The sequence below is a fragment of the Notothenia rossii genome (genome assembly GCF_949606895.1).
Source record: "Notothenia rossii genome assembly, chromosome: 6".
NCBI classification, from domain to species: domain Eukaryota; kingdom Metazoa; phylum Chordata; class Actinopteri; order Perciformes; family Nototheniidae; genus Notothenia; species Notothenia rossii.
The window spans coordinates 30,262,014-30,287,926 of NC_136909.1; the positions used below are offsets into that span (position 1 = coordinate 30,262,014).

General features: G+C 41.0%; 1 protein-coding gene across 3 annotated transcripts in view; it reads right to left on the bottom strand.

Annotated features, from left to right (window-relative positions):
- Positions 1-25,913, bottom strand: part of taok3a (TAO kinase 3a) — a 74,631-nt gene that overhangs the window by 2,310 nt on the left and 46,408 nt on the right. For 2 of the 3 annotated variants that reach the window (XM_079690565.1, XM_079690566.1), the window contains exons 11-20: positions 22,621-22,702; positions 18,398-18,565; positions 17,105-17,302; positions 13,579-13,716; positions 8,589-8,825; positions 7,377-7,505; positions 5,983-6,186; positions 5,160-5,399; positions 3,767-3,979; positions 2,825-3,007 (exon numbers count right to left, since the gene is read on the bottom strand). In XM_079690565.1, the coding sequence (XP_079546691.1) occupies positions 2,825-3,007; positions 3,767-3,979; positions 5,160-5,399; positions 5,983-6,186; positions 7,377-7,505; positions 8,589-8,825; positions 13,579-13,716; positions 17,105-17,302; positions 18,398-18,565; positions 22,621-22,702 (1,792 nt within the window). Of the gene's footprint in view, positions 1-2,824; positions 3,008-3,766; positions 3,980-5,159; positions 5,400-5,982; positions 6,187-7,376; positions 7,506-8,588; positions 8,826-9,549; positions 9,704-13,578; positions 13,717-17,104; positions 17,303-18,397; positions 18,566-22,620; positions 22,703-25,913 lie in introns of those variants that run through there. The other variant, XM_079690567.1, reaches the window with a different exon arrangement.

Below are 25,913 nucleotides of genomic sequence, written 5' to 3' on the forward strand. Positions count from 1 at the left end.
TTAATACATCTCAGTCTGAAACGCAGCCTCTGATACAGTCCTTTCAAAATGCTGTGATTATAACAGGATGGTTGTGTACGTCTCCATGACACTGCAGAGTTTTTCCCTTCTTGACTAAATGAGGAATACTACGGTATGCGTCACTTGATGCAGTGTTTTGTCCTGTGCGGGTGTCAGTGTGTTAAGTTGTGTTACTCAGGATCAGTCATGGCAGGAGTTGTGTCTGCTGGGTGTCTCAGATGACCCCCCCCCCCCCCTCAGCACACACATCCACAGGTGCAGACAAAGCACTGCATGGCGCAATACGGCAACTACTGAGCATGCACGGAAAACTCCCGACTCCTGACCATGAACCGAACCGGAGGACAATAGTGCCTCGGAAAACAATGACATCATCCCGGAGCCAGCGAGCAGATCTGGAGCCAGCCAGGAGAGGGCGTCAGACCCCCGTGCAGAACTGGACCCCAGAACTGGATCCTGACGGCATCGCAAATGTCTCCCTTTGTTGTCGGAGTGCTGTCTACTAGACTGTGGCGACGATGACGTCGGTCACTTTGGAAACAAGTGTTGTTCTAATCTCATCACATGTGGTTGGCAGCTTATGTGTTCAAAGTCACAGAAAATAAGAATTTAGGAGTTTCAGGACACAGCTTGATAAAGCTGGGTCAAATACATGCATCGTAATTTAGAATGAGACAAAGTATGAAAGCTAGGTGCCAGCTTGCAACACGGGTGCTGATGTCATAATTAATACTTTATAAGTGTAACAAAATAAAAGCATAGAAACGTCCCAATTGTATGCACGTGAATATCCAATTAGGACACATAAAACAAGCTATAGCGTTAACTGTATTAATTGTGCTTTCTTTTAAAACAGACAAAAATGTCGTAGTGAGAGAAACACTGTGTTTTCTACAGATTTCATCACCATTAGAGGTGCGTGGGAGAGAAATAGTTGTCAGCTCCCGGCAGGAAGGCATGCCACTATCACCCCCACCTGTGGTGAAGAGAATCTGTGTGTGTGTGTTTGTGTGTTTATCTATGTGTGTGTATGTATGTAGGAGGCAGGATGCTGTCATTGTGTTAAAATGAGTGACCATTTCCTCAACAGTGTCCTTTTTAGGGCGCATTTAAATGATCTATGACGTGAAAGGCTTCGAAATGAACGGTAAAGGTTTTTAGAAGCTTGCTACTTTCATTATTGTCAAGGTACTGATTTACTTGGTAGTGGTAGCATATAATAGGCCAGCTAATGCACAGTGAGCACGTCAGGGTCTGTCCTTTCCCCGCTCAGAGACCCAGGTCGTCGCACGCATCTCTGCTTGCCTAGCAGACATCTCTCGGTGGATGTCTGCTCACCACCTCAAGCTCAACCTTGACAAGACTGAACTGCTTTTCCTTCCGGGAAAAGAGTGTCCCACTCTTGACCTAACAATCAACATCGGCACCTCTGTTGTTTCCCCGACTCAGACTGCAAGGAATCTGGGTGTGCCCCTAGATAACAAACTGTCCTTCATTGCAAACATAGCTGCTACAACCCGCTGCTGTAGATACACTCTTTACAACATCAGGAGGATACGTCCCCAGCTGACCCAGAAAGCGACGCAGGTTCTGATCCAGGCTTTCGTCATCTCACGCCTAGACTACTGCAACTCCCTCCTGGCTGGTCTACCTGCATGTGCCATCCGACCTCTGCAGCTCATCCAGAATGCAGCGGCTCGTCTGGTCTTCAACCTTCCTAAATTCTCCCACACCATGCCGCTCCTCCGCTCCCTTCACTGGCTTCCGGTAACTGCTAGAATCCACTTCAAGACACTGGTACTTGCGTACCATGCTGTGAATGGATCTGGCCCTTCGTATATCCAGGACATGGTTAAACCGTACACCCCAGCACGTGCACTCCGCTCTGCATCGGCCAAACAGCTCGCTGCACCCGCACTGCGAGGGGGACCCAAGTTCCCATCAGCAAAAACTTGTGGGTTTGCTATCCTGGCTCCAAAATGGTGGAATGAGCTCCCCATTGAAATCAGGACAGCAGAAAGCTTACACATCTTCCGGCGCAGACTGAAAACTCATCTCTTTCGACTCCACTTCGAGCGATAGAATTATTAACAAAGCACTTATATACTAATAAAGGACTGGCTTATCTAATGCCAGTTGAGTAGCACTTGAAATGTTTTAGCTCTATGAAACCTGATGTACTTATATGATTCTGTTTTCTTCAAGTTTGTATCTTCTTGGTCGAACGCACTTATTGTAAGTCACTTTGGATAAAAGCGATTGCTTAAATCAATGTAATGTAATGTAATCAATATATCTGTCAAGCACTTGTTTGAAGCCTGAATTTAATTACACGTAAAATGGAAGGAAGTGCACCAACATTAAATTGCGTCTTGGTCCTAAAATCTGTTAACTCTAATTTTAAACCGTATGTCTTTTACTTTGAAGTCTTAGGTTCCATCCTGTCTGTCTGTAGCACCTAAATTGCTCCAAAACTGTGATTTGTATTAATCGTTATTCCTGTAGAACAATTGGACGCGTGTTGATACTCAAACTGGTGGGGGTCTTTAAGTTGATTTATTTATTAATTTTTTACACGAAGTAACTCTTTTCTCTAATATATTATTATTTTATATATTTGTATTATATAAATGTAGATAAATGCTTTGAAATGATTGTAATTTTAAGAAGAAGTGTCACAAACATTTCCTCTGTTGTGTTTCATTTAGGTTGTCAATATTGATCACCTGCCGTCAATCTAGAGTCGGTCCTGCAAAGAAAAGACATGAAAAGTGTCCTTTAGAGAGACGAGTGTTTGGTTCACCTTCTGCTCCAGGTGGGCCCGGCGCAGCGACACCTTCTGCTCCAGCTTCTGCAGCTCGCGCTCGTGCTGTGCCTCGGTCTGCATCTTGATCTTGCTCTGGTAGGCGTTCAGCAGCTCCATCTCCTGCTGCAGCTGCTGCCTCAGGGCCTGGCACTCGGCTTCCTGGGCCTCGTCCAGACGCAGCTGACAGTCCACCATGGACCCAACAGGGGGGGGGGGTACATTGATAAGACCCCATAAAAAAAGAGAAAGAAAGAGGGAATAGAGACAGAGGAGAACGGGGGGAAGAAAAATGAAAGGGCGACAGGGACAAGAAGGGGAAGGGGTTTAGAATAAATACAGAGAGATTGTAGAGAGAGGGAGATAGAAAGAAAAGGGGAGGAGAGGCAGACGGGATAAGGAGAAGAGAAAAAGGTAAAATTGTGAGCAACAGGTGGAGAGAAATACCTCGTAATCCCTTCAGAACAAGTTTACATTTCTTATCCTAAACTGTGGTGTAAAGTAACTAAGTACATTTACTCAAGTACAGTACTTAAGTACAATGGTGATACTTTACTTGAGGATTTCATTATTTTGTTACTTTGTATTTCTACTCCAGTACAATTCAGAGGTAAATCGTGTACTTTGACTCCACTACATTTATTTAATCCCTTTAGTTACTCCACAGATGTGGATGAATGATGTGAAATATAATCAACCCTTAAATCAGACTTTAGTTCCACCTGGAGTAAATTCACAAGCTACCCTGCAGTATACATTACTTGAGTAACATTTTTATTTCAGGCCTTTTACTTGTAACAGAGTATTCCAACACTCGGGCACTTTTACGTTTACTCAAGTACAACATCTGAGTACCCTTCCCACCTCTGATCCTAAATATTGCTTCCTGCATTTAAAAACCAAACTCATTAGAAAGCAGCGTATGGTTCTCCCTGCGCTCACCGCCTGCGAGGCCATCATCTCGTTGATGCTCTGCTCGTACTGCTCAGCCAGGATGGCCAGCTTGCGTGTCTGCTCGTCCTTCAGAGCCTTGAGCACCGTCTTGTGCTCGGCCTTGGGCGTCACCTCCATCTGGTGGTGGCGCAGGGCCTTGTACTGCTTGGTCTGCACCTTGCATGTGTCCTGGAACTGCTTCTTGATCTGCAGCTCCAGAGCCTGGAGGAGGGGACAGAGAGGAGAGGCTATGAGGGGGGAGGTCAGCCGGTTAAAGAGTATTATGTTTTTATTAAAGGTTTGCTGTTGTTCTCCGTCCTGGGTCGAGCCCTGAGAAATCCTGGGTCGTGCCTCAGAGTAACTAAGTACAATTATTTTTGAGGTGCTTGTACTCTACTTGGGTATTTCCATGCTATGCTACTTTATACTTCTACTCTTCTTCATTTAAAAAGGGATATACAGCTCTGGAACAAATGAAGAGACCACTAGACAATTATCAGTTTCTCTTATTTTACTCTTTATAGCTATGTGTTTGAGTCAAATTACATCGTTTTGTTTATTCTATAAACTACTGACAACATTTCTCTGTTTTGGAATTCAACAGACACTGGAGTGGAATGGTTGCCATACAGAGATTGAGATTTAAGAAACATTTTGAGAGGTCTCTTAATCTTTTCTAGAGTTGTATGTCATTTTTACTCCACTCCATTGATTTAACAGCTTTAGCTACTTTTAACAAAATGCACCTCTAAACATTACACTAGTGGATTTACTCTTTAAGTCACAAAAGAGTCCAATTATTACAATATTTTACAAAAAGTCAATCAGACCTTTGTTTTTTTACAACAGTAAAATGCTACCTGGCGTAAAAATATTAACTAGAAATGTCACATGAATAAATATAATTATATACACTCATGAAGGCCATTTTCTGCACAATGTTTACTTCTACTTACTTAAGTCAATTTTTCTGAAAATACAATTGTACTTTTACTTAAGTAGGTTTGAAATGAAGGACTTTTACTTGTAATGGAGTATTTTGACAATAATGTATTGTTGCTTCAGCATCTGAACCCTTCTCCCACCCCTGCTGAAGTTGAAAGGTTTAGAAAAGCCGGTGGCTAAGATCCCTCTGCGTTATCCTCAAGAGCAGATGACACTGAAATGACTCTCCGAGATGACACATTTAGTGTGTTCTTTCACCATTTCTTCCAACTAATTCATTACATCCACATTGCATCACTGCGTTATCAAAATCTTTCCAAAGATAGAGGTTGCTCATTGCTTGCGCCATCTTAGAGGTGGATCCAATTTGTGATTTCAAAGACTTATGAAAAAATACATCATTAAAGCACCTGTACGACAATAACCACATCTTTGAAAGACTTTTTTCCCGACTCACTTTGAGGTTCTTGGGCTGCTGCCGGAGCTCCAGCACGTGTTTGCGGTGGAGTTCTCGCTCTCGCCGGTTGTTGTACTCGATCTGGTTCTCCAGCTCCGTCTGGTGCTGCAGGCGGATCAGGTCCATGCGCAGCTTCTGCAGCGTCTTCAGCTGCCGGTGCTCCAGCTCCTGCATGGACTCGTCGTGGCGGATCAGCATGGCGTGCTCCATCTCTTTCTGGGTCTTCTTCTTGTTCAGCTCCTAGGAGACATGCAGGGGGAGAGGGCAATGATGTAGCAGCAGGTGCTATTGGTGAACCTTCCGGGATCAGCTTGTTTTATATGCGTTATTCACATTTAAATAACTTTTTGTCTGTTTGTCATTTGGCATAATGGCAGCCCACTGCTCCTTACACTATGATGGGTCGAATGCAGAATGTACATTTCCCCTCTATGGGACTAGTAAGCGTATATAAAATACAAATAATAAATACAAAATATGCAGCTATATTCAACAGCAATCAATACATATCACAAATTAAAAGGTTCCTATTTGTTTATAGTTTTTTTTTTATTAAACCAAAACATTGAAAGTATAACCTAAAATGTAACTCAGAGGGTGATGTGGGGGAAATACAAAAAACCCTAAGACTCCACAAAAGAGCTTTTCTCTGTAATAATCTTCTTACACTTCACAGATCTAAAGACAATGGGTTTATTCAGGACACACTGGTCTTTAACACTGGTGTTGTTGTTGTTGTTGTTGTTGTTGTTGTTGTTGTTGTAATGAAACTATTATCAAATTATTTATTCGCAAAAACAACAACTTTAAGGTTCTTTCGCACCTCTCGGATCTGTTCCTGCTCCAGGTCGTGCCTCTTAATCATGACTTTGCGCTTGAAGGCGCGGCAGTTCCTGTCGTAGAACACTCTCTGCTGGGCCAGCAGCATGGCCTCCTCCTCGGCCTGGGAGTGCTGCATGTTCTCCTTGTGCTTGGACAGGCGCTCCTGCTTCTCCTTCTTGGGGGTGCTGTGGTCCTCGTTCATCTCCTGAGAGAGAATCAGAAACAGGTTTATTACCAGGTAGGTTGACACGTACCAGGAATTTGACATGGTGTTGTGGTGCATACATAAAAGTAAATAGCAGTCAATGAAATAGAATGGAATCAAATATGTGCAGTAATAATACAAAATCAAACAGACATTGTGTACATTGTGTGCATTAATGTAATGCATAGAGTCTGCTAAAGTTCAAAGCAGAGAGTTTGAGGAATTATGAATGACTTGTTTTAATAATGATAGGTCAAAAAGCAGAGTCAGATTTAGGCCGTGGCCAGTTATCAAGGAATTTGAGCTGTGATTTAAGTTTGACTTGTGTAGGCAAATATGAGTTTAACTGGCAAAATAAAAACAATGGTAAGAATGGGAGTAGCCATTGTGGGCTGTTGGGGAGGAACTATGTCTTCATATTCTATATTAAAACAATTAAATAGTCTAAAGTAGTTGAAGATGTCCAAACAATGTATTTCACATGCATGTTTTGAATGTGATAATAAACAATGCTTCCCTAAACACTGCCTAAATAGAGACTAGTGTTCACAATATCAAGTATTTGTAGTGAGAGCATACGGCAAACTCCAGTTGACCTTCTGTCTAGAAACTACAAATGACTTTCATAACCAGAGGAGGGTTGTATTTTTCCTTCCAACCAAGTCTATCCCTCCTCGGTATGAGTTCTCTTTCATGGGCTTTAAGGTAATCTACAACTCGAGCTAATGCACTTAGCACATGAGCCTGATCCCCGTTCTCTGTGGTGTCTAATTCCGTTACAGCCCTCAGTTGGTGGGAAATATCTCTGCCTGCCAGCGATGCTTTCTTTTAACTGTGCTGCTGACCTAATTTTGGTCACTTATCTTCTAACTGAAAACACAGTGTTTCGCACTCCCAGCCCACAGGGGTATTCTCTGGACTCAGATAGAAGGTTGTGGAGGCACACGAACGCCGCACTGTGCATATGGTTTTGTGGGTTTCCTTGTTTGTGTCAATGTACATGTGTAGGTACAAAATGAGTAGGCTGAGTGACTCATCACAACTTCCAAAAGAGCGCTTTTTGAGGTACTGAATGTGCATGTTGGTGTGGAGGAGGGCTGATTCAACAGTAAACAGCATGCTGGACCATGTGTCACACGCCAGAGAGGCTTTCAAAAGGAGAAAAAGGAAAGCAACAAAACGCGGCACACCTCCTTAATCTTCTCCTTGCAGAGTTTGTACTGCTTCTTTTGATTATCCAGGAAGGTGGTCAGCTCCTTCTTCTGCTGGGCCACGATCTGCTGCTGGAACTTCTTCTCATCCGCCATCGCCGTCTTCATCTGGTGGACACATGAAACGTGAAGGAAAAAAGAGCGAGTCCCGTTAGCAGCGGAAATAATAATCTTAAGTACTAAGAGATAAATGAACAAATAATGAATAAACATTCTTAAAAATGATAAATCTTTTAGTCAACAAAAGGTGCCCAGTGATGGCCCGATGATAGGATTAGCCATGTTCCTGTTTCTTTATCATTTAAATCTGTATATTCTTTTGTTTTGGGCTGTTTGTCGGATAAACAAATAGTAAGATGAAACCTTCAGGTCACAGACATTTTAACAGAAGTTTTTAACTACATGGTATTGACAACAAATATATATTAATCAATAGAGATTCTGCAGATAAATTAACAAAGAAAATTATTATTTTTTATTTTCTGAAGCCCTCAGAGTTATGTCGGCTAACTTTGTATCTGTTTGTCATGTATAATATATGAAAGTATGACCAGCCAAAGACATTGGACTTGCGGGTTTGATCAAACTTTTCATGTTATAGGCTGTTCTAACTAATATCAGTTTATATAAATGTAAAGGAAATTACAATATGCGTACATTTGTCTTGATAGGAGATTCATAATGACACTGCAGGAGTCCGTCTACAGGATAACAAAACATGAATATGATCCATAAAAATAAACAGCTAAAACCACTATTTCCAGACAACAGGCCTGTTGGTGTTTTCTTATGAAGCCAATGTCTAGTGTCCTTTTGGTTTGGCTAATTGACTTGTCTCTCACATGTGACATTGTGTGCTGTTCTACAGAAACAGATGTGCTATCTCCATGGCTGGGCTGGCAAGCTGCGTGCTAATTGCAGAGATATGCAGCTTGTTTTGGGACACTCTGTGACCCACTTCTGCCCTTGTGTTTCATCCTATGTATCATTGGGTAGCAGCAGTGCTCAACACAACTTTTCATAGCATTCAATATAAAACATTAGGGTTCAAATGATAGTTTTTTAAAACATTATTGCCCTTTCCTCAGCTTTAGAATAGTTTGAACTGTTGCATGGCACATGTTGCTCAGAGCGATCATCAGGACATGACTTAGGGTTCCTATAAGCTTCAACACTCTTCAGATATCCCACCTCCTTCTCAGAATGCACGGCGTGGCGCTTGGCCAGCTTCTCCAGCTCGATGTAGGCGTTGTTGGCCTGCGTCTCCACTTCCTTCTGCAGCTTGAGCCGGTGCTCGTCCATCTCGGCCTTCAGCTTGTTCTCCAGGGCGATCAGCTGCTTCTGGTGTTGCCGCCGCATGCGCTTGTATCCCGACATCTGCTCGCGCAGCTCGCTCTCCTGCTCATGCTCGTGGATCTGCTTGGTCACCTGTGGAGGAAGAGAAGTTAGGACATGTGATGTCTGACTTTTCATCAGACCAAAAAAATGAATGATTTAAAAGAACTGTTCACAGGTTTTAAAAGGCTTGGCCAAAATTAAAGACTTTGTGAATAGGCAAACATGAAGAACACGTTTTCGTTTCCTCAAATAGAACCTAAAACAAAATGTATTCAATACAGTTAAGCATCACAACTCAACTTTTAGTGTTACATATATCGGTTTTACAGAGACAAGAAAAGCTATTAACCTGTGATGGGGAAAAAAGGACCTTAAAAAAAGAAATACTGTGAAAACCCTGAAGATGAAGTAACAAGTAGAGCCTAACAAAAGCTCTTTCATCTGACCATTTTACACACACACACACACACACACACACACACACACACACACACACACACACACACACACACACACACACACACACACACACACACACACACACACACACACACACACACACACACACACACACACACACACACACACACACACACACACACACACACACACACACACACACACACACACACCAGAGCTCGGGCTACAGAAAGGATCTGAACCCTCTTTAAGTCAGACGGAGAGAGAAAACATTTACATTTATATCATGATAAATGTAATCTAAAATAAGGACAATTATGTCACTCAACAACAATGACACCCATCTTTCTTTCTTCTTTTTTTTGCAAAACTTGACCACCCCCGCAACACCAACCTGAGGACAGAAAGGGTTCTCCACGTCTAGGTAGTACTCGCTCCGCATCTTCTCGTAACTCCCACCTGAACTCCTCAGGCCAAACATGATGGCAAATTTTAGCCAAGTGCACCGGCATCCAGGAACCTTGTGCAGCATCCTCTGCCCGACAGAACCCCGCCTGAGCTCCGATGCCACCCTGAGACCCACCCTTACTGGACGACCACCCCCCCCCTCTTCTTCTTCTTCTTCTCGTGGCAGGCGTGTGAACTGTGAATGAGGCAGGCCGCCCGCGCCGGCCAACAAGAGCACAGAGCGCCTCTTTAGTTGGGCTAACGCTAAGCGGCGGACAGCAGGTGGGTCACATGAATACCTCATTGAGTAGGAGTGAGAGAAGTTGGAGAGGGGGGGTTGGATAGGAGAAGGCATTAAAAACTGAGGGAGGGGGGTGGGAGGTGTTTGCAAAGGAGAAACAGCTAATTCAGAGTGACTGGGAGAAAGTTGGATGAAAAAAATGCCAATAACTAGAAAGAGAATAAGAGCATCTAGAAGAGAAAATGGGGTGGAGTGTGAAAAAAGGTGGAGGTGGAACCCCCAGCCCCCCTTAATCTGTGCTGATTAGCTCCCAATCCTAGTCACTCGCTTCGCTGCCACCCTTCGTGCTGCATCAAAGGGCCAAGTCACGTCATGTGACGGCCTCTTTCACACAAGGTGTGTGTGTGTGTGTGTGTGTGTGTGTGTGTGTGTGTGTGTGTGTGTGTGTGTGTGTGTGTGTGTGTGTGTGTGTGTGTGTGTGTGTGTGTGTGTGTGTGTGTGTGTGTGTGTGTGTGTGTGTGTGTGTGTTTGGTAAGAGGGGCATGCAGGCTAAAGGGGGCATTAGGCAGCTGATCTCAGTTATTTGCTTATGTTGTTCAGTTTGCTGTTATAGAAATACTGCAAGGATATGATTTGTGGAAAAAAGGAAATGCTGTGCTGGTGGTTGGGAATTAGCAAATAAGTAGGGCAAGCACTCACAAATGGTCTTCTTACTTTGTTGTTGGTATCAAATTAATAGCATTAACAGAGGCAGTTCTGTTTTCACTGTTATCCTGCCAGAATGCAGGGTTGAAAAGAAGGCATTCAATTTGCTGAAAATGGATGATGGTCTTCAGAAGATTGTAATCTTTTTATTGCCTGGAGCTATTTGGTCATTGAGGAGTGGAAAAGGAGCATTTATCTTTACCTAAAACTGAGAAAAGAGATGCATCCTTAAAAACAAGTATGCCATTGTTTGAGTGAGAAATGTTCTTAAATCATTAGAAGCCTCTATCTGCTCTTCAGGTCTGTCAGGTAAGAGACCAAATAAGAAAACAATGCCCTGACTGAAGCTACAGATGTATAGTAACACGAGGGGAAGTCATTTGGCTGAAGAGGGGAAGCAAAAGCCTCCACAGACCCTTCTTTACTGTCATGTTTTCCTGTAGATGCTGGGGACTCTTTGTCTCATATGTCTCTTTGGATCCCAAAGCAAAGCAACTGCAAAAATGCATTGGGTTTAACCACATCCTCCATCTCTACATATGAAATATTTTTTTTCCCTCCTGCTATATAAATACATGGCAGATTTGTTGTGTAAGTGTCGTTTGACGGGGAAGGTGCATGTTTCTTAAAGTCGACTGATCTGCTGCTCTTTTGTTGAGCGGCAGATGATGTGAAATCTCCTACAATGTCGTCTCTACAGCAGCCTTCAGTCAGTTGACCTATAATAACCCCTGCCCTCCCTCTCACTCTGTATGCCCTCTCACATTGGGTCTGTATGTCTTTACACCCATCTCTTTCTGCTGTTTCCTTCCCTCCTCACCCTTGTCCCTTTTTCCGTCTCCAATGTTTTTTTCATTCTGCTCTCATCTGCCCTTCTCTTCAGTTTTCCCGTCGTTCTTCTTCTCTGCTTCCATGTTTTCCCTTCAGATCGGACTCTGTGTCACCTCTGCCTCTCTCTCCCTTGTCCTGCTTTGACAGCCCAGATTCAATCTGCACTGCTCTTGTGTCTCACCTCTGTTTGCTTATCTGTCCTTCGCCCTGATATCTCCTCCACATCGTCCTTACCTTCACTAGCCAACATTCTCTTTCATGTCATGTAATCTCCCTTCATCACTATGATTTCCTCCTTTGTCTTTGCAAATAGCACATTTCTAACTCAGGAATTTGTGTACTTGTTTTATGGGGGATGCAACTTCTTCCTGACGGTACATGTTTTTATATTTCTCCTGCTCTTCGTCTTCTCATCTCTTTCACTTCTCTGGCGATCCCTCTCTCGTCTCACCATCTGGACCCCCGTTCGTGTCTCTCCCTCTCCCTTTGTCTACCTGCTGATTCCAGTCTCAGCGAGCCGAGGCCAATCTGAGGACGTCTGCGCTCGGCAGAAAAAGATGATGTCATCTCTGTTTGAGCGCCGGCGGGGAGGACTGGTGCTATCACACAACACAGACACCGTGGTTTACACCATGTAAAGACGGGCGGCCTCAGTTACACAGAGCTGCTAGGTACCTTAGTGTTTTGTCATGAGAGGACCTGCTACAAATCTATGACAATTAAAAGTTGTGTGTTTTATGACAACATTTCTGATTTCATGAAATAAACTCTCAAAAATAACTACAACCATCACAATTGACAAGTACCTTTCTTATCATTTTGTTTCATCTTTTCTTAAATGACACTAAATGGCCTGTTGAGGTATGCGTAACCAATACTTTGTTCTAGGGTTTAATTTACTGGATGATTTTGTGTTTTCAGGACCCTCACATGTATTCATACTATCAGGAAAATGCTACTTTGGTGAACCAGGGACAAGTGTTTGCAAAAAGAAATGGCTCCTTTATGAGTCAACAAGGTTGGCTGGCATCGAGGCTTCTGAGCATAATAGTGAAAAGGCTTCTCACAGTGAGACAAAGGGAGCTGATGTAATGCTTATGTGTTTAGCCAGGTTTAATTCTTCTAGCAATGCAGCAGTCAATTGATTAAGTGTGTATTAGGGGGGATTATATTCATCAATTTTCTCTATGAGGAATTTTAGACCTATATTCGGGGGGATCTTATTTTTTAACATCCTAGAATTTCTGCTGCACTGAATCTTACACTTCCAATGGATGAAGAATGGCTGTAAGATTTTAATAAAGCTATATACAGTTGTGTGCGACGACAGATAAAGGCGACCTCTGGTCAATAAAACCACACAGTGCTGGACTTGGTTCACACTCGGATCAAGGTCAGCACGAGGACACACGTCTTCTTTGCTCATGTTCCTCGTGTCTGCTTTAAGACCACTGGGTCATGGATGGGTAAACAAACACACTCACATACGCTTACACACAACACTACTACTAGTTACTAGAGCCGGTTTCCATGACAACAGACATGAAGGGAGGGAGAGAAGGAGAATATTCCTCCCTCTTCAACTCAGACTGTAGAGTCAGATCAAAGAATGATGTATTATAAAGTGCAGGAGAGGAGGAAGTAAGAGGAGAGGGGAGGGAGGGGAGCAGGAATATGAAGCGTAGTAAAAGGAGGAAAGACAGCAGAGAAGAAGAGAAAGGCTGTATAGTTGCAGAAGACTGGAGACAAAGAGTCAGAGAAGGTGATGACCAAAACATGGGTTGACAGGAGGAAAAAGAAACTGAATATATAGGTGGGGCCAAAAGAGAAAGGCAGGGTTGATATTAAAACTAAAGTTTGTTCAAAAACGATCCACATGTCATTTCTTGGAGATATCAAATCCAGCCTCAATGTCCTGCGGCCACATTTGCAGACAGGTTTTAACAGAGAGAGACAAAAAAAAAGCCCGCTGTGCGCCCTAGTATTCTGCAATGGTGTGAATATGACATTCTGAGAAAAAACGCTGCTTCAGCAAGAAGCAGTTTTTCCAATTGTTGGGGGACTTATATCAACACAACTTTCAACGTGGATGTAGCACAAAAAAATACATATTCAAACATTCAAAAACATAACAAGGCTGTTACAGGTTCCCAGGAAGAGGAAGGAGAACAACAGAGGAAGGAGTTGAGATAAATTTACCAGAGAGGCCGATTTGATGGTGGCGAAGCGGCTCTGGTTCTTGTAGTTCTGGGCCTGGCTGCTCTTGTCGGAGGAGGACGGCCGCAGCCCTTGCAGTTGGTCCCGGTGGTTCCCATCGTCCCAGTTGTACTGTTGGTCCTGACACACACACACACACACACACACACACACACACACACACACACACACACACACACACACACACACACACACACACACACACACACACACACACACACACACACACACACACACACACACACACACACACACACACACACACACACACACACACACACACACACACACACACACACACACACACACACACACACACACACACACACACACACACACACACACACAGTCAATAGCCATAATACATTCATTATCACCATGTTTTAGGAATCTATAAATGTGGCTATGAATGTTACATGAACAAACCTGCAAGGAAACACCTTCAAAATAAAGGTATGTTTGAAACGGAAAAGTGTGGTGTATGTAAGAGCAACTTAAATGGAGATATCTTCCTCATACATATCCCATACATTTAGCTAGGGATGGGCAACTTTGATGGTGGTGGGGGCCACATAATTGATGTACTGGCCACCAGGGGGCCGCAGATTCACTTGGAACACACACAAACAAAAATTCCATGTGTTGTATGTAGTTATTAACAAATATACTAAGCCTGACATCTTCATAGACATTTTACAATCAAAGGGAACATCCCCAAAAAATGGGAACATCCTCTAATAAGCTCACTAAACAAATATCAGTTCACAGAAATGTTATTTCATTTTTGCAAGTGGCATGTTTGTATTGAACAGGTTATTAAACAGTGGAATAAAACGATTTTAAACTATTGGAAAGCACGGAAAATGTGTGTGTATTGAGATTAACCATTAAGATGACATAAACATGAAGTCATGAACACTAACCCAGATATTAGTTGTCTAATGAACCTAAAACACTTGTAGCCAGTCTCTGCATTCCCCTTATTCCACAATAAGGGGAATGTCAACACAGACACCTGTCAGCCCACACTCTGCTGTTCCTCAGCACCACTCCCCCTCCCTCCCGCTGAAATTATGAATGAAAAGCGTAGGGTCCGTGACAGTTTGTTTTCATCTGATTTCAAATAAACAAAGTCTTGGTTTTAAGAATATTAAATTTGTTTCGCCAAATTCAGATGATAAATACAACTTTTAAGCTTGTAAAGGCATAATTACAAGAGGCAACTTAACGTCACAGCAGACATAACAACAGCCGGTGTTTCTTGTGAGGGTTTCCCCGGGAAACAAACACAATACACACAAATGCGTCACAGATTATTTTGCGGTATTTGAAATCATGTACGCAGCTCGCGGCGTAACTAGGAGTCTAGTGGACGGTATCAGTACTACAAGTAAAAAAACTTTTTTTAAAAATGTGTTTTTTATTATTAATTACGTTGTTTATAAATTAATCTGAGGGCCGCAAAAAGAGGAGGTGGGGGCCGCATGCGGCCCGCGGGCTGCCATTTGCCCATCCCTAGACACTACAATATATAGTTTACTTTTCTAAAAAACGAAAATAGACAAAGTGTAGTTAAATAAAACATGTAAATGTGTATTTCGGATGTTTTTCTTCCAACCAGTCTGGAAAGGCACGTTATGGAGGCAAAATATCCAATACTTAAATAATTAAACATTGCTTGTAGATAGATGTTTTTGCCCGGTAGTGTTTTGCCTTACAATAATGCAAGAGCAAATTTCACTGTTGTGAACATGAAGGTGCTACAGGACACTTCACACTGCCAGTGAAAAACCGTGGCAGTGTTAAATCGAAAATTCCCCATTGATGTGAATGGTACGACTTCTAGACTTCAAAAAGGCATCTAGGGCATCTAAGGCTGCAGAAACTGTGTCAACCATAAGCAGGAACATCAAAATACGTCTACACTAACACCCCCTCCCCCAGCATTACAAACTGATTTCAGGACCCAGGGGACCAAAGAGTTGATTCATGTGAGGAGGGGGACTTCATCAGCATCTGAAAACAATATGCGTCACTGTCACTTGTTCTCAGCTCAGCCCCTGAACTTGAAACACACTGGCTGTCTTTTCATGGAGTGTCGTCCTTATTCATGCACTGTCATATTTACAAAGGGCGGATGAGGAAAGAGAATGCATAGCAGTGACAGGCCTCTCTTGACAGATGTTTAAGTCACATGAGAACGTCAGGCATTGTGTTGACCTGTGTGTGTGTGTGTGTGTGTGTGTGTGTGTGTGTGTGTGTGTGTGTGTGTGTGTGTGTGTGTGTGTGTGTGTGTGTGTGTGTGTGTGTTGTGTGTGTGTGTGTGTGTGTGTGTAGGATGACTGTAAGTAGGGGGAGTGTGTGCTGCTTGTCGACATGTGTACACAGCCTTTGTTCTTGAGTGTGAGCGGTGTTTGTGATGATCTTGAAGCGGTCTGCCAAACAGTGAGGACTGTGTCGATGGTTTCCATGGTTTCAAAGGGGGAGGGGATTTCGCATACCCTTGAAATAGTAAAAGAAATCCAGAGATGTGTGAACAGAGGCATGTGTGCTTTGGTTGTGTGTTTTTATGCACTCACTGAGTACTAGTGATTTTTAGAAAGCCAGGTGTTTATCTCTATATCCTAAGGTCCTAAAAATGGAAATCAATGACATTTCAAGGCCAGGTAGGCCTTATGCTAATGTCTAATGATAGACTTTTGTGGTTATCTAGATTTTAAATGTTATCCATTAGATATTTTTATTCTTCTTTATTAGCCACAATGAAACACTAATCCTTAAGCATGGGACTTGCAAAGACAATAAGTTAGAGCAGCGCCTCCAAACCAGAGCTTTTGGAAACATACAGGGTAAAAATAAATAATCATATTTTAACATCATTTAGAAACATTCGCGATATTGATTTTTGGTTGCAAAGATTAGTGCCGATTCCATGGGTGTTTCAGAGCTTGAGTACCAATTGGCAACTTTGAGGACCCATGAGGGAAATCAAAATGTGGGGTTTAAACTTGTGTCCATTATATCAAACTCTCCTGGTGTCTTTAAAAATCGTATTTTTTGTAAACACTTAGTGGGCTGCCAATTAACCAACAGTAATTGTCTCAAAGAAATGCACAATAAATATAAAATGAGGCCTGTTGCAACCAGTATGACACATGTTAATCAACTAGTCCTTGTAATAAATAGATATGTTTTTGATGATGTAGCACCCTGTCTCTGCAGTAAGCCATGTTAGTATTTTTATACCAATATACGACTTTGTTCTGTTGACGTACACCTTATCTGTCTAAGGCCCTTTAATTATTGGAACAAGCTTTTGTTATATTTTCCTACAATACAGTGTTTTGTTTCTGTTGTGGCAAGGCGGTTAAGAGCGGATTCACACTGCCTCTCCACCATGAACTTAAACCTCTAGTTCAATTTGTAGTTTTCAACTTTTAGCAGCATTTCAAAGGTGTGTCTGTGCCAAAGGGTTCATTCTGACAACTTGTGTGTGTATGACTTGTACCTTCTTTGTGTGTGGGGAGGATTCCAGGGTGCTGCTGTAGTCCTGTGGGTGCATCATGGTCATCTCGGAGCAGCTGTCGTCCAGCACCTCCTGCATGCTGTTCACGCTGCTGCTCTGGCTGCCTGTGCTGACCGAAGTGCTCGGGATGGAGTGGTTGCTTCCCAGGCTGTTCATCTTACAGCTGGCTGCCTCGCTATCCTGCAACAGAACATCCAAACAATCACATTCAAAAACACAAATATACACTCAAGAGTCAGCTCCAATAGATACAGGCTCCTGCAAAAGTGTATGTTTAAGGAAGTCACCTCAATACATGGAAATACAACTTTTGGTTGTATCAGAATCATGCTAAACTGCCTGTTGACTTTACATTTGCCCGTGTGTGTTTGAGTGTCATTCTTATGTTATTGCACATCTGTAAGCCTGAGATCTATTCAGATTAGATGGCCACTTGATTGTGTGTACATGGCAAATTAAGGGAATAAAGCTGCACAACTATTAGGTGCAGGTGAATATTCAATTAAATCTGCAGTAACCGACTGTATCAGGATGTTATACCCAGTCTTTTAAAATGACAGTTTCTGGTTCTTTGGGTAACATCACTATCCTATCCTCAGACTTTGTCCTGTGAATCTGATCTTCGTGATTCCTGTCTGTTGCCCCAATCAAGTGAACAACTTGAGAAATGGATGCACTGCAGTAGAGATGATAAAAATGACGTAAATCGAATCATTGTATTTGTGTAAAGAGATAATTATAAAAATGGTTACTTCCAGCCTCTCAAACGTTGTTTTATTTTTATTTTCTGTTTAAAAGTGGTTACTACTGTATAGCGGGGGAAAAAAGTAAACTTGCACTCTAGGAAATAGTGTATATTTTATGATAATTGTAAGACCAAACAATAATCAATTTATCTAGAAAATGGCTGGCAGAATATTTTAAACTGATTGATTTAGCCTGTGCCTGACCAACTGGTATTTATTCATCTCTATTTTATCAATGAGTGTCTCTATTGGCTTTATCATAGTGTTTGCTGTTGTTTGCTGTACACTGTGGACTTGTTATGTGTGTGTTACCTTTCTATGATAGTAAAGCTGAAATAAATGTGGTTTTACACAAAATCATTGTTTGAACATTGGAGAATTGTGAAATGAATTCAAATGGAGCTTGACTGGTTGGATGGGTTTGAACCCCTTGTTTTCCACTTGTATCCCTTTACAGTAACTCTTGACAGACCGTTTGTATCTCTGTATTATTTGCATAACGCTGATCTTTAAAATTAGGCTCTCCCACCTCCTCCTCTTCCTGGCTCTCTCCCATTGGTCCGTTGTGCTTCTCTTGGTAGAGGATCTTCTTCATCTTGCGGTACTGCAGGTTGTCCAGCTCCCGCACCGCATCCTTGGTCCTCTGGATGAGTTCCAGCAGAATGCGCGGCGAGCGTTCCCGACGCACAAAATCATGCTGAGAGAAGAAGAGGGAGAAAGTGAGTTAGTCGGTTGGTTGGGTTAGAAGTTATCTAAAGAGGGTTTGAGGGAGGAAACAATTGGTTTAGACATTTTTAAAATGTATGTTTATACATTAACCTGGAATAATTATTCATGTTTCTAGTTCAGTCTTTATACCAGACATTTTATCAATGCTTCATTTTACACAAAAACAAATACATATATCTACAAGGTTTTTTTTTTTCGAAAATGAATACCATTTTTAAAGACTCCATCTTAACATTAAAATACAATTAATATCCTAATTTAAATGTTAATAGGTTAAATTGTACAAATGGTCTTTTTATACTTTCTTTGAAACCTGGATTAATTATTGATGTTTCATTTTAAGACAACTAGAACATTATATTTCTTACAGACTACATGTTGACATTGAAATGCATTTAACCTTCTGATATTATTAAGCTAAATTATTAACATCTTTAAGAAATAATGTAAAAAAAGTGGTGTGTGCTCTAAAGGATGTAGGAGCTTTAAATAATATTTTGAGTAACTCAAAATGATGGTTTTAGAACATATAAGGGCCACAGGACTTTGATGTGTTGACATGCTCTGTTCTCAAAGATCTCAGTTGTGAATATAGTTCATATCTAATTTAATAAAGTATTTTACTGCCTGCTACTTTTTTCACGAAATTTACTTTTTTAACAGGCAACTGTGACTATCACTAGAGGGCGCCTGTAGGTTGCTCTGCCCATTCTGAGAGTCCCAGCATGCTTCATTCTGTAGTAGACTGAACACATGATATCTGTGAAAGATTGCCCATAAAATCGAATTGCATAAATACTCATAATCCTTTTCAGTCTAATTAATTATGTCTGAAGTGTAATTTCCTTGGCACCAAGTTAAAGACAGCTTCAAAAACATTGTACAACCATAGAGTAACAAGCTTACAATTAATTAGGAGGTTTCAGGCTTTTAATCTTAATCATTTAGTTTGTACTTTCTAGTAAGCCTACAAACATTTACCTCTCATTGGAAGCTCGATTTAATTACCCAGTCATGTATACACCTCAAATGTCTTACTTACATTTTTTTCCTGTAAAATGAATATTTCAAAAATGGTCAGATTTATTTAAAAGAATATAACGAATCATGTTTCCAAGATTGTTTGTTATTTTTCCAACACAGTTTTACACTAAACTCCTGCGATAGGTGTACTTCGGTGGAGGTTGAGGCATTATGCATTTATGTAATTACCTATTTTGTGTTACATAAGCAGCAGGTCAGAGTGGGTGTGCAGGGCTGGTGGGGTTTGGGTAAGAATGACATGGTGTATGTTGTTAAAATTAGTGTTTTTTTTTTAAGCATTGAACTGTACTGACATCAGGATGAAAATAAAACACTCTCCTGCTCTTCCACACACACACACACACACACACACACACACACACACACACACACACACACACACACACACACACACACACACACACACACACACACACACACACACACACACACACACACACACACACACACACACACACACACACACACACACACACACACACACACACACACACACACACACACACACACACACACACACACACACACACACACACACACACACACACACACACACACACACACACACACACACACACCCCCTTAGTCACTCTCATTCATAAAATACGTTGAGCTAAATCACTGAAATGTATGCAACCTCAGAGTACAGGACTATATATACTTTATAAAAAAAGCTATATTTTTAGGTCTATTTCAAGCTTTCTGTCACTGCACACCGTCCTCTCCATGTGACAGATGCTGGTGTAATGGGTTAGTCAGGACACCAGGGAATGACATCACACTCTGAAAATAGAGATGGGAGAGATTTGTCTCGTTTTCTGACGGACCAAAACCATAGTGTGGGTGGTCCCCCCTCCCCTTTCCCATCGACCAGCAGGAAGTTATCTCTGGGATTCATTATAAGTTAGAATGAAGCGACAGAATCTGAGTTGATACTGTAGTAGCATCACCAGCTTCTTCTACCAAAAGTACTAATCCTTTCTCTGAGATTTACACGTGAGGTATTGTGATGTTAAATGTGAGTGCACTCGAGACGAAATACTTTCTGAGTATTATTCTTAAAAATGTAAAACCTCCACCGCTTATGTAGAAAAGGAGATAAGGGAATGAATATTATTATTCAAACAGTTTTATTCTCCAACTTATGCTATGCATTTTATTTATCATAATTTGGTTATCTTAATTTATGAATTGGTATTTTTTTCCTCCTTCCTATCCTTGATTGTATGTTAATTTTAATGGATATTGTTTCTTTATTGTAAATCATATTGTTTTGCATTTTTTGTACCAAAGATGCTATACAAACTAAATATATTTACCTTATATTATTAATAAATGAATGGTTGAGGATCTTTTTAAATATCCCTCTTCTCTTCCTTTCCATGAGTTACATTAACAGAAATAGTTCTGGAACCAACACTTGGTTAGCTTAGCCTAGTAAGAGCATTGCTCTGCTAGCTCTAGCTCCATATTTATCTAACAGATAGCGTCAGTCTTGACATCTGACTCTCAAAAGGAAAACTAATCCACAAATAATGTATCGCCAACAATATTAATAAAGAATTTTCTTAATGTAACCAAGACATAAAGGAAATAGCCATTGACTGGGTCCAGCTTGTTAAATGTGAATATTCTGCTTTTTCATTTAAATATATTCATGTAAATGTAATTACCTAATTATTGATAGTCTGTACTCATGAGAGGTCGATTCATAATTACTTGTGTAATTTTTAATTTTAATACTTAATTACTATTACTCTTAACAAGGCATACAGGGTGAGTTTAACCTGAAGCCAGAACACTGATAGCTCAAGGCCCCCAGATTAGTGACCTGATTTCCCCTTTAAAGAGCTTGGAGGGGCGTGTGCCTGTGTGCCTGCAAAGATTGATTTTGTGTGTGTGTGAGAAGAGAAAGTGGGGTTTTAATCACAGGCTAAAACCCTACCCCCCACCCCCTCATTCTAAAGCAGCCCCTTCGACACTGATCCCAAGTCTGTTGGGTACTTATCCATCTTTAATGTGTTTTCGGACAGGATTTGGGTCAGGGGTGTTGGTAAGAGTGAATACTAGCCTAAACTTCGATCCTGTCCAGGCGAGAGTCCAGAGCCCTTTATTTGAGCTACCCTCAGGTTGAGCAGGTGGGAAAACTCTTGCTGGAGCCCCCACACTGTTGAGCGTGATTCCCAAGAACATAAAACTCTTAGTGGACCAATGGGATTACCTTTTGCTCACACAAACAAAAAGATCAACCCCTGGATAACAGGGAAACACAAAGAACCTGCACGGATTAACACTGTGTAAGTTCATTATGTTTCTGAGTGGATTTAGTTGGTTGTTATTAGGCGGGATGGCTGAAATACATTATAAAGCCTGATTTGCAGCTGCATTTCAAATGTTTAACCTTTATTTAATGGACAAATGTGCTTTATATTTAAAAAATAACAGTAGGGAAGGACAAGAAAAGAGGAAATGAGGAGGACATGTCGCAATAGATGATTTTTGGACCTCGGAAACAGCAGTTTGACAAAAATGTGATCCACTTTTAAGTTATTTTAAACTTCAGAAAAGTCCCTCCCAAGTTAACCTTGTTATAAGACGTACTGTATTTGTAAAAAGTATCCTAAAGTTGTATACACATTTTTTTTTTAAAAGGCACACCCTTGTGGCATTGTCACCCCAACTTCTTATCCCATCCTACCCTCTCTTTCTGCCTTCATTTCCTGTCATGTCTCTACTGTAACTTAAAGGCTATTAAGGTCCATGGCTTTGAGGCACAGCACAGGAAGCAAAGTTACAACAAAGAGACAAAAAATAATCAGAAATTCTCAGCGGGGTGCTTGCTTCCTGCGCTTGAACAATATATTCTTTAGTATTAAGGAGTCGCGGGTGGGTGGGAGTGACTCATCCACAAGGCTCATGGACTGACAGAGACAGGAAGTGAGGTCACAGCTGGAGGGATTACAGAGGAAGCCCACTCACTCTTAGCAGCTCCCCTGACGAGGGTCTGTCCTGAGGAATTTTCAGTAGGCAGTAGTCGACGAAGCTCCGGAAGGGGTCAGACCTGGGTAATGAGAACAGTGAAAATCAAAGACTCCCCTTCCCATTCAAACATTTCTAAATCAGGAAAAGTTCAAGCCAGACACCAGAGGCAAGGTTTGTCATGAACCGGTCCACACCCTGCCATGTGTTGTTTCAGACTATAGGGAAAGAACACATCCAAAATAAATGTTGATTTAGTAACTGTGTCTATTTGAGTATGCAGATGTCTCCTTAATTAACCAAAATTACATTAGAGGATGCGTCATTTGCATATTTTGTAGAATACAAAAAAAGCTTTCCTATTGTAAGGAGACGTTTTATGGCAATCTATTTGCTACATTGTTTAACATTATTCAACTGAAGTGTCTTGTACATACAAAATGTATTGGATTTTATAATACATATATTTAAAAAAGCTGCTTTCTCAAAATATTCTCATACTCTGAGCTAGGGATGTCCACTTCAGCAGCTCTTACTGTACATACACCAATTATTCTAGTTTTTTCCCCGTCTATGTTGTAACGTTATTTTTAGGATTTGTTCATATATTATTCACAGCCTGATTTATAGACATTGGAAACCTGGCTTTATCCAAAGATTTCTGTTGCTGAAATATAAGCAAAAAAGCACAAATTGAAGAAAATTAAGATAAGGTCTTAGTCATTCTATTTTTAAAAAAAAAGTGTAATACATGAGAAATGTTGTATTGATGTTAGTAAGCAACTGATGAATTCTCACATTGATATCGACTATAGTATCAAATGTTACCATAGTTGACTATTGTCTCCCTATAAGCCCAAATGGTAGGCTGCTTTCCACCACACATCAAGTCATGAATGTTGCACGTGATGAGTTATCGCTTCCTCTGCTGTGCCTATGTTATCATATCAATGAATTAAACCAGAACAACCCTATGTAATCTCTTATTGTAGCCCCATATATTACCCATATATGGATTATGTAAAAATGTGGAGCAATACAAATATAGGCCACTGGAGAGGTGGATCATTGTGACTTTAATCTAAAAATATACTCCTGATAACTAAAACAATGTGATTGGATTTTTTAATTAAATTAGCCCGTAGTGCTATTTAAGATATTGAGCCGTAATATGCACATTCAGGGTCTTTGTAGGGTTCACCAATCCACCACAAACTCTAACGTTTTCTGTTGTAAGCCCAGGTCAATGAGTGCAATGTAGTGTGTCATGCCAGTGTGTGTGTTCGGTGTAAACCCAGTGAATGTGAGCAGAAGTTACACTGAGGAGTGGATGTCTGTACTAGTCTCATCTGGAGGGATGTTGCTAACGCCTCAGGCCGCTGGAGCTTCTCCAAAAATACCTCAACCCTGCGCCACCTCACACAATGCTACAAACCAACGCTAATTTTATAACTGCAGCGCATAGGCAGCAAACTTAGAAGACTCCCCCTGCCTCATGTTTCTGATGACAGGGTCTGTGATGTATTCTCTTTTTTAGGGTGTAAAATAAGAACACTGTTATTTAATTGAGAGCTTGGTGGAAGATTCATGAAGGCCACTGATGCCTTCAGGCTGCGCTGAGGCAGGTAGAAAACAACTCTCACCCTTGGCTGCGCAAAAGATTCTTGCAACATACGACAAGGAGCAAACACAGACACGACTCTGCATGCTTAGGACCGCACACTTTCATACCACAGTAATGATAGCATAAGAAGAACACAGAGGTAAATAACATGGAGAACATCAAACAAAGGGTTAATATTTGATGAGTGTTGTTTCCCCCGTGAGGCCCGCACCTCACATGCAAAGGGTTAGTGTTGGCTGCAGCGAATCAGAGGAACTGAGGAATATTTACAGCTTTGCTAATTTCCTGCTTGCAACATTTTATGTCGTTATTTCTTATAGCAAATTTAGATCATCTTCTCTACATATTTATAGTCTACAAATACATCCTCTTATCTGCTGCGTGCAATAATACAACCTGGTTTCCTCCTCCATTCTTTTAACTCAAGGTTTGTGCAAGCTCATACTCATATTTGCTAGTTAAATAATTATGAGGATGAACTATTTCTACCTAGTTGAGAATTTACAACATGAACTAGCTTAGTGTTAACATTATGCTGCAGCTAGCCAAAAATAATGTTTATAAAGTAATGTATCTTAATTGAATGAAGTCAATAAAGCAAAAATCATCAGCTTAAATTATTTACATAAAAAGTAAAGCAAAATAGAACACAAATGATCCGTCTCCGCAGAAATGAGCAATTTCAAAAAACATTTCTTAATTTATTAGGTACACTTTATGATTATATGAAGAAGCAGCACGAGTCTGACTTCAACACTGTGGCTGAGATGGTGCGGCAAAGAGCTGTTTAAAAGCTGCTGGCCTAAATTAAATCGCTTAAAGTTTTTAGATGTCTGGTAGGACAGTCTCTAGAGGATCTGCTGTGAGGCTGAGAGCAGCATAACATCCTGGCTGTTTTCCCATAATACATTTAGAAAACTCAGTGTGTATACAAAGAAACATCAAGGTTAGAATGGAAAACACAAGAAAAATCTGAGTTCGATCAACTAGAATAATATTAATATAGTATTTATAATTACACTGCTTTGCTTTGATGCTGTTATACATGTAGACGTGCCTTATAGCCCAGCAGTAACGATGTGGGTATTCACACTGTATTACTTTGGGAGAGGTTTCCCAGGTAATTACATAGGAGATTTAAATCGTGACATCGCACAAGGCCTGTTGCAGGGTTCAAAGGTCACGCAGATTAACACAGGGATGTTTTACCCCCAATGAGCACTGATCGGATTGGCTTTCACGTTCAGTTGTGTGAAAGTATTGTATCAGCAGTTTCTCTGGATTTTTTTCTTTCTTTATATAACCATTTAAGACTTGTTAGATAAGCATATTGTTTTCAAAATAATGTTGTAGTTCTTGGGTTTGACTGGCCACATATCGGACATATTGCCATGAAGGAATGAATGGAGGAATAAATCTTCTATATTATTTTAATGACTGATTGAACTCCAGCAGTATTAATCTAAATATGTTATATGTTTAACTGCTATGCCTGTCATCTCTGTGTAATTGTGTTTTCTCCTGGGTTCTGTAGTGTTCGGAGTATTTGTTCTTAATTGATTTTCCTGGCTAAATAAAGGTTCTACTACTACAACTACTACTACTACTTATTAGCCTTCTGCAAATTATATTAAAACAATTATAAAAGAGACAATGTTGAATGGTGTGT